This window comes from Euprymna scolopes, chromosome 13 (assembly GCF_053919585.1).
Source record: "Euprymna scolopes isolate OS-2025 chromosome 13, ASM5391958v1, whole genome shotgun sequence".
Taxonomy (NCBI): domain Eukaryota; kingdom Metazoa; phylum Mollusca; class Cephalopoda; order Sepiida; family Sepiolidae; genus Euprymna; species Euprymna scolopes.
The window spans coordinates 65,164,419-65,174,567 of record NC_136494.1 but is presented as its reverse complement, the minus strand read 5'-3'; the positions used below and the strand labels follow the sequence as shown (position 1 = coordinate 65,174,567).

The window sequence follows — 10,149 nt, the reverse complement described above, 5'->3', positions numbered from 1 at the left end:
CAATAGGCAGCATCCCACCATTCACTAATGTCAGGATACACCTGAAGAAGCTCGGAGGTTACATCGGCCGAAACGTTATTAGAATAACAACAAAGATGAGGACACAAGTCTGAATAATCCAAATAATAATATCAATCCGCATCTAAAAAAGTCAGAAATAGATTTCAAGTTGTTAGTACACATACAACCAAACAAACATACTGATAGATATTAACTTGTTGCCCACCTCAGCAGGATGTGACACAAGATCAGAAAGTGGGGATGTTCAGCCAGCATCCTGAAAGGAGGGGTACTGGCCTAGCAAAATTTGCTTGGGCATCCTCATTGATATTCCCCAGTAGGGGCGTCTCAGTATACGGGTATACATATGCACGGCTCGTGTATTAACACGATTTCCATTGAATGGATATTAGCCACCTGTGCATGATCTAAATCGAAAACATGCCATTTTTAAATCTTGTCCCAATAGATACTGATGCAATTCTCTACCTATATAAGAGCCAGGTACGCCTAAGGATGGAGTATTGTTGCCACATCTGGGCAGGAGCTGCTAGAAAGATCTTATCCTGCCTTGACAGTGTTCAAAATAGACTTCGTAGCCTAGTAGGAGATGGCCTTTTCTCTTCCCTGCAATCTCTTTCTCACAGAACAGATGTTGCAAGCCTGTCTCTGCTTTATTGTTATTTTCACGGCAAGTATTCGTCTGAGCTCCAATCTATGCCCCCCCCTTGCCAAACATTCACGAGAAACTAGCTAAAAACACTATCAATAATTTCCCCCACTTTTTATCTGTGCCTAAACCTAGACGTAGATTCCATAAACAAAGTTTCTTTCTTAGAACTGCACACCTGTGGCACTCTCTTCCGTTTCCCTGCTTTCCAACTGACTACAATATCGCCGTCTTCAAGTCCAACCTAAACAAGTTCTTGATGAGCCGTTCTCCTAAAGTAATCCAATTTACCAAATTTGCACTTCTAACGATTACTATGATGTTGTCTCTTTGACTACTGTACACTCTTTAACTCTTATCCTCGAGTGGCCTCTGGGCCTTGATAAGTGGTAATTCTTTGTAAAAAAAAATTATTAAAGAACCCTAATACAAATTATTTAAGGCGTTTGTTGTATTTCAACCAAAACAAAATGGACTGGTGTAAATAGAGGTTTAGCTTATATTACATGAACTAAGAGAAGGAAAAGTGATCTCTCGAATCTGTCAATATAATGTTCTACTTGTTTCTTCCTAGTTAGGCTGTGAAAAAAAAGGCCAAATAGAAATGTTGAAGGTTAAATTGCTTCAAAAAAAAAAAAAAAAAGAAAAAAAAAGCAATCTGATAACCCTGGAGAAAAATATGAGAGTGACCTTTCTTTGGTGTAACCTCGTCTTTTAATATCATTGCTTATTCTTTCCTTAGTTAGTCAAAGTTATGCTCTGAAAAAGGCAAGAAAGAGGGCCCCAAGCAATACCTGCACAAGTAGAGAATTGCATCCAGAATCAGGTATTTTCTGGAGCTGTTGAATGATTCAACCATTTTTTCCTGAAAATTGAGTAACACATTGAATACATCTTCCATTTCAAGTCTGGAGTGAAAGTTAGTCCAATATAGATAGAATATCCTACAAAATCAATATTGCATTCTGAGTGGCCATTTTCTTTTGTTGAACGTTAGTCCATGTTATCAAGATCCTCCAATCATATTATTCATTAATTTAATTAACAATCCGTTCATCTCATTAACCCTTATCCCCAAGTAGCTTTTGGTTTTTAAAAGTAGTGATCCTTTAGTAAAAAAAAAAAAAAACTTTCTTTTTTTTTCTTGCTCTTTCAAATGCAAGAACCATAACCGGAAATGATGTACCGCAGAGTCTTTCCTCAAAGAGAAACACACAAATCCATTCCACAAACACCAATTATGTCATCTTAATGCTTTGTATTTCCTTTTGTCTGTTATATACGACTTGTGTTTGTGTGAAATCTGACAAACATGCATTAGTCTTAAGAATGAGATTTCAATAGAAACGTTGTTTTAATTTGAATAAAATAAAATACGCATCAAGTGCACTCAAAAGCCAAATCACAGCGTAATATTAGGAAAATAAACAAATATTTTGCTTGTTTGAAATTTATCACAAATATATTTCGGAGGTAGACTCTATCTTCAATGTGTTTTTTGTTTCTTTTTTTTCTTTTCTTCTTCCTTGCCATGTTGTAAATTTAGAGAAAGAAGTTGTATCTGGCGGTTGTATTTTGAAATGTTTGAACTATGCGTAGGTAACGCGCGAATAACGTCAAGAATGAGAGTTCAATAGAAACGTTGGTTTCAAGCGCACTTAATGCGTATTTTATTTTATGCATTAGTCTGTTATTGAGAATTCTATGCTTTATTCATAGTGTGTTCATATGTTTGTATTTTTTATATAAAACTATTCGCTCGGGGTTCTCCGTGTTGTCATATATTGTTGGCCGGGAATAATTTCAAATATAATTATATTTAAAATTTGAAAAAAAATGTTAATAATAATATTTGCAATAATCATCGGGAAAATGGTGGAATCGTTCTGCTGTTGCAGAAAGTATTTCACTTTTGATGCAATCCTCTTTTTGTACAAGAGTCAAATATGGCATAAGATGGAGTATTGTTGTCACAACTGGGATGGGGCCCTCCCAAAAGCACCCTTTCCTGCTTTAACAGGGTACAGGACCGTCTTTAAAATTTAGTTGGTGATGACCTTTTCGTCTCCCTACTTCCTCTTTCTCGCAGAAAACATATGTTGCAAGTCTGTCTCTGCTATATCGATATTTTTATGGTAGGTTTTCGACTGAGCTCCAGTCTATGGTCCCTCCACGAAAATCATTCACAACAAATACTCGCCTAGTTGAAACAACTGCCAATAACTTTCCTCACTCCTTATCTGTGTCCAAAACTAAACAAAAATTCCACGAGCAGAAAATTTTCCCTAAAGCGTCCATCTGTGGAACACAATACTGTATGTCTGCTTCCTGGCTGTGTATAACATGGTCGTCTTCAAGTCTAATGTGAATAATTTCCTACTGAGTCGTTGATTTAGATAATTTTACCTTACCCAAGTTTCCATCTGGACTTATATTATCTCTCTACCTACCTAACACTTAAACCTTATCCCTGAGTAGCTTCCGGGCCTTGATAAGTGATGACCTTCTAAGTAAAAAAAAAAAAGTAATAACAAACTGTTAGCACGGTAGTGTTTTCTTAAAAATTATACTACTGCATTTTTACAGACAGCTATAAAACGTCAAATGGCTTTAACGAATAAAAGGAATGTAATTATTTCAAACTTAAAAAAAAACATCGAACAATTATTTAAATGTTTAAAACTTCACTATTCAAATATTTCATTTTTACGACGAAATCTATTTAAAAAATGTATTTCATTTCTTTACATTTTAATACATTTCAGTTACTTTATGCACCTAACCGATAATTGCCCCAAGTGACCCCAGATCGATGCAAAAGAAATTGACAATGATTTTAGATTCTATGAAAAATTTAACCCTTATAGAACTTATTTGAATGTTCTGCCGATTAACATATCGATTTCTATAACGCACAAGCAAATAGACATTGATTTTTGCATATGAAAAAGAATTTATTGCTGTACTCGAATGAGTTAAGCTTGCCTTCCTTTTTTTTTTTTTTTTTTGCATACAGCATCACGAAGTAATATTGACAATATTAGGATTTAGAGAATGAAGAACAGCAATATAATTCTCTCTACCCAACCTATCTAAGAAAAAGATGAAGAAAAAGGTAATAATGCAGGCCTCTGCTCTAACATGAAATAAACTACTCCACATTAATATCTACATTCTTTATCTCTGATTAATGAAATGTGACAAAACTGAAAAAGTAAATAAAATAAATAAATAAATAATAATAATCCGTGGCACAATAAGGTGCCAACAACTGTCCAAAACTCAGAAGGAATTTTTATTCAAAGAACACTAGAAATAACACGATCAAAATTATTAAAACCAACGCCTCTTCTAGTTTGCTCTCATCTGTAAAGAATGGAAGACGTTGTTCTATAGTTCATGGCCGAATTCCATATAAAAAAAAAAAACAAAAAAACAAAAAAAAACAAACAAAAAAACAAAAAACAAACAAACAAAAAAACAAAAAAAAAAACCCAAGTAACTGCTTCCATTTGTTTTATATAGTCATAAGAAGCGGATAACTCACCGGTAGTTCCTGTATTAGGAGTAGATAACTCCCGGGTACTATTTCAGCATAGAAGTAAATAACTCTTTTACCTATACATTGTCGAGCGTGTTTTAACATATATTTTTATTATTATTGTTTTTTTTTTGTTGTCCTGTTTTTTTTTTTAACAAAGGATCATTGACATTTAACCCCTGAAGGTCACTCAATGGATAATGATTATTAAATTTGATGGTTGGATTTTGAAACATTGAGAGATTAGTTGTAACTTGCTAAAAATTGTTTATTTAAGAGAACGGCTTAACAAAAATTTGTTTGTATTGGACTTGAAACCAGCAATGTTATAGTAAACAGGAAGCAACTCTGTGGTACCGTGTTCCACAGATGAGAGGTTCTAATAAAGTAACTTAGTTCTAAGTACATAAAGGGAGAAAGAGAATTTAGTGGCGGTGGTTGTAAATAGATGAGTTCTTGTTGTGACTGTTTTACCGAGGGAGGGTCATATATTGAAGCTCAGTCGAGCACTTGCCATGTAAATATCATATATAATGAATCGTTTACAATACGTACAGTGCTATGAAAATGGATGAAAGAGTAAGAAACTGAAAAACTCCTTTGTAGAACAATAAGGTCTGAATGACGTAAAAAAAGGTCTAACGTTCGCAAAAACAACAACAACAAAAAAAAAAAAGAAGAAAAATCACAAACAAACAAACAACTCTAGTTCAAATAATACCGGAAATAACACGATGGAAAACTACTGGGACCATTCTTTTTTTCTCGTTTGTTCAGATCCAACTCTTATTTTTTCTTCTGCTTCAATGTCGTCGTATCTTATCTTTTAAAATAGTTCAATGCCAACACATGCAAAGTACTAGCATCTACAAACATCCACAGCTCTGGGCATGTGATTTTATCCTCTTGCAAATGACGGCCTGACAAGCAAAATATCTTAGATGCTTTGAATGCGATAAGTGTTCATCTATCGTCACATGGAAATCGATTTTTTAGATGTCTTTGAGATGAGGTATTATTGTTATTACACCTCAGTAAAACTGAATGGCCACTTCTTGTGAATCTGTAGACAAGCATTTCTCGCCTAAATGTGACTTACATATTTTTATTTTACTTATGTTGTTTTTAAAGATACAGAGTGTCCCAAAATTAGGCACCTATTTTGAAATATAAATTAGCAACAAAATAGATTATTAATTTTGAGATACCCTGTATACTAGCAGGCGCCTTTGCGTTGCCCTGGAATTAACAAAAACCAATGTTGCTTTTTGTCTTGAAACTCGTAGTATTATCTTATCATGTTTACTTACATTACCTTTAAATGTCTGAAGGTTAGTATAATAAGGAAAGCAGGAAATAGGGAGGGAATTCCATCGTCTAGCAGTTTGAGTAAAATACCATTAAAGTAGAAAAATTTCTGGCATCTGACGACCTGTATAGTGAAGGGGTAAGATTTTGCTGTTTGTCAGGTTAGTCGGGGTATTTACATCAAAGGCTTTCAACTTATCAATAAAATAAGATAAAATATTGCTGTTACTGCTACTTTTGTTGTTGCTGTTTAGAAGGAGAAACTCTGAATTCTGTATAGAGCACAAGAAGATCGTGTCTCTGTATTGTCTAGTCTACATGAAGACTCCCTCGTTAGCTATAACTATTCATGATACCTGTAAGATTGATTGCAGGTTTTTACTTTCAACACCTATAGGAACAAAGCTGAACAGGTGCATATGAAGTTGGGAAAGGTTTTAGCCTAGAATACACAAAGGAATGGCGACTACACATGCAGAGAAGCACTCTATGGATCTGCTGTTCTACACATGACACACACTTGCTTGCCACATTCGGAGGCAAATAACAAAAACAAAACAAAAAAACCTAAAAAATGATTTATCTTGATTTTGATTCTGTCTGGAATGTCACCAGAGTTTTGTTAGCCGAGTAGTCCTGATACTGTTGGTCCTGGATATGACCTAAAACTATATCCAGTGGTGAGACCCCAGCTTGCGGGCTTTGGGGAGTGTGGAGCCACCCTTTAATTACCATTGCTCCCAGGTCCACTCTGACCCGGAGTGATAGTACCTGTCAAGGTCCCAACTATGGGTTAAATAGAAACTGATTTGAAAACAATAAATATATTCTATTAAAAATTTTTCTTCAAAATCTTTGGATTCGGCATTAAATAACCCGAAAAGGGTTGATATGCCGTAAAACAAAAACAACCAACCAACCAACCAACCTGATACTGTTATCGCCCCTGCCATGGCAAGGAAGGGTTGGACTTGAAGACTTTGCTATTTATATCCGTGTGTGCATTTCGTTTCTTGATCCAACGAAGGGATGTGATGTGTCTAGTGTGTTAGATACAAGTTAGTGTTAAGTTCATTCTTGCATGCCTTCTCGCTTTCAGCCAACACCGCTGGCTAACCTCACGGTGAAAAGGGAGCAGCTATGCATAAGTCTTCCCTGCCAGTACATAGCCTCTCCATCATCAAGACTCCTACAGTGCCTCCACATTGGCCACACATGATAACTGAGTGCCTTGTGGCCCCAGGCTAAACTTGTAGGAGATCTCGGAGTAGTAGGGGGCCCCAGAGGTCATGCGTTATGGCCCACCGAGTGTGGACATGCCCTGGCACACTACCAACCCCTAACCCACCGTCTTGTGGGTGCCCTTGGTTGGGCGAAAACTAGGGGAAGCAACCCCAAAATCAAACACCACAGCCTTGTGAGCTTTATCACAGCAAAAGTCTAAGAGATAGGAACTCTGATTTCAAATCCTACTGCTGCCTTGCAGTTTTCCTTAAAAGGCTATGGAACCTTATCCAGAAAGAAAAGGCGCAGTAGCGGACACGATAGAGTGACTATCAACCTCATTGAGATTACTTTCGGCCAGAAGCTGCAGCCTCCTCTGCTGCCAGTCGTCATGGGTTTGCTCCACTGGACATGAGCATTGGAGGTTCAGAGGGTATCTATCTGATGCACAACAGATACTACACTTAAACTGTGCAAGCAAGTTAGGAGCCAAGGTGGAAAGTCCTGTGGTGCTGGAGTGAAGATAACGGTGGCAGGTGTGAGAGCTGGGAGCCACTAGTCCAACCTTTGCGCATAGGCGGCCATGTGTGAAGGTCGCAGGTGTACCAAGTGGACGACGATACCCTGAGGCAGCTGCACGGATGACCAAGCAGCCCTGTTCAGGATAGAACTGCTTGCTCTGGAAGGGGACGCCTCTATAAAAGGTGAGGTAAACAAAGCGCATCCAAAGACCATCTGATTGTCAAACAGCGGGTAGTGGATCTCCAATCGAGCGGTAACAACAACAGAACAAGAAATAACAACACTCAAGACTTGAACATCGCTACATGGAACGTCAGAACCATGCTCGATACGGACTCGGGTGACAGACCACATAGATGAACAGCACTCATAGATCTGGAGCTCGAAAATACAAATATCAACATAGCTGCATTGCAGGAGACAAGACTCAGCGGGGAGGGCCAACTGAAAGAAGCAAGAAGAACCTATCTCTGGAAGGGCTGTCCTGTAGATCAACCAAAAAGAGCTGGAGTCGCTTTTGCGATCAGAAATGACCTAGCCAGTAGACTCGCAGAGAGCCCCAGAGGAGTCTCTGAAAGAATAATGACACTGCGAATCACCACATCCCATAACCGTAACATCACCATCATCAACGTCTATGCACCAACAATGAATTACCCAGACAAGGAAAAGAAAGCCTTTTACTCTCAGCTGAAAGACACCATAGCAAACGTCCCTGCAGTGGATAAGCTAGTTCTCCTTGGTGACTTCAATGCTAGAGTGGGCCATGACTACAATACATGGAGCCCTGTTCTCGGAAAGTTTGGAAAGGGAAATCCCAATTCAAATGGAGAACTGCTGCTCTGTTTGTGCACGGAATTTGAACTGGCAATTACAAATACTTACTTTCAACATTCAGATAACTATTACTACTCCTGGGAACATCCCAAATCAAAGAGACGTCATCTCCTGGACTATGTTATCACAAGAAGGAAGGACCTCAAAAATGCCAAGAACACAAGAGCTATGCGAGGACCAGATTGCCAAACAAGCCACTACCTAATCAAGACTACCTTCAAGTTCTCCATAAAACCTGTGTACATATCAAAACTCGGAGATAGAAAATGGCAAGATAGACTACAACTTGCAATCAACTCAGCATTAGAACAAACCACTGATGATTCTGATTCACCAGAACAAACGTGGGACTTGCTAAGCAGGCCTGTATTCTCCGCTGCGGCAGAGGTACTTGGTTACACAAAAAAGCGGAATGCGGACTGGTTCAATGAGAATCACCAAGAGATTAGAGATGTAATAAATGAAAGAAACCATCATTAAAATCAAAACTAGAGCAAACCAGAAGAAGCTGAAATAAGTGAGGGCAGAAGTCCAGAAAAAACTAAGAGAAATGGAAAACACCTGGTGGCTGAAAAAGGATGAAGATATGCAGAGGCAAGCCGAGGAAAACAATTCTGCAGGTTTCTTCAGATCACTGAAGGAAGTGTACGGCTCTAGAGCCCAGATGACTAACACCCTCTTATCAGAAGATGGAAATACCATACTGATCCAACCAAAACAGATAATTCAAAGATGGCAAGAGTACTTTGGCACCCTACTGAATGTGCAATCCAATACGGATGAGGAGATCTTAAGCCACATAACAGTCTTCCCCCAGCAGATGGACCTGAATGACACACCAACTCTTGGGGAAGTAAGAAAAGCAATTGACAAAACTAAAATGAATAAATCTCCAGGAATTGACGGCATACCACCTGAAGTATACAAGTTTGGTGAGAAAACTTCACCAACTAATAGCAAAATGCTGGCAACAAGAAACGCTGCCACAAGAATTCAAAGATGTCATGATCATCCCAATCTACAAAAAAACAAAGGTGATCACAAAGACTGCAGCAATTACCGAGGTATATCTTTGCTGACCATTGCCGGGAAAATAATGGCTAAAGTGGTGCAAGCACGGCTAGCCAGACTGGTGGAAAGGGTCCTAACCGAATCACAGTGTGGATTAAGACATGAAAGATCTACAATAGATATTATCTTCAGCTTACGAAAAAGCCATTGAACAGTATTGGGAGCTCTACATAGTCTTTATAGACTTCCGTAAAGCATTTGATACAGTTGATCGAAAAATGTTGTGGAAGGTCTTTAAGTGTTTGGATGCCCCAATCACTTTGTGGAAATTATCAAACAATTTCACGAAGGAACAAAAGGGAGAGTTGCAGTAGAGAATCTAGAAAGTGAACTCTTGGAAGTAAATCATGGCACCAAACAAGGGTGCGTACTGGCCCCAACACTGTTCACCCTATTTCTGACAGCCATCCTGCTCCATCAAAGCATCGAAGAAAGTGTCTTCATCCATACACGCTCTGATGGGAAACTGTTCAACCTTGCAAGACTGAAGGCCAAGACCAAGACAAGGAAGGAGCTGATAACAGAACTACTGTTTCCAGACGATACTGCTTTGATAGCTCACAATCAAGCTCAGATGCAAAGGATAGTTGATACTTTCTCTCAAACATCCAGGAAGATAGGCCTACAAATCAACATAGGGAAGACTGAAGTGATGTATCAGCCTTCACCAGATAACAATGACCCGCAAGAGCCTATAATTACAATCAACAGCAAGGTGCTAAAAGTTGTTGAAAACTTCAAATACCTTGGAAGCAGTCTAAGCACTGATAACCGTGCTGACAAAGTTCCTTTGGCAAGCTAGAAAAGAGGCTCTGGACAAGGGCTGGTATCAGTCTACAAAACCATCGTCTTGCCAGCCCTGCTGTACTCAGCAGAGACCTACACTCTGTATAGAGAACACGTAAGGAGATTGGCAGCCGTCCAACAGAGACACCTGAGAAGGACCATGAAGATCAAATGGAGTGACTTTATACCA

At 38.5% G+C, this 10,149-nt stretch overlaps 1 protein-coding gene across 1 annotated transcript; it reads left to right on the top strand.

The window, feature by feature from the left end:
* Positions 1–7,847: 7,847 nt before the first annotated feature.
* LOC145292273 (protein CFDP2-like) lies at positions 7,848–8,582 on the top strand. The gene has a single exon (XM_080138597.1). It carries the CDS (start codon positions 7,848–7,850, stop codon positions 8,580–8,582), a length of 735 nt encoding a protein of 244 aa, XP_079994723.1.
* Positions 8,583–10,149: the final 1,567 nt, after the last annotated feature.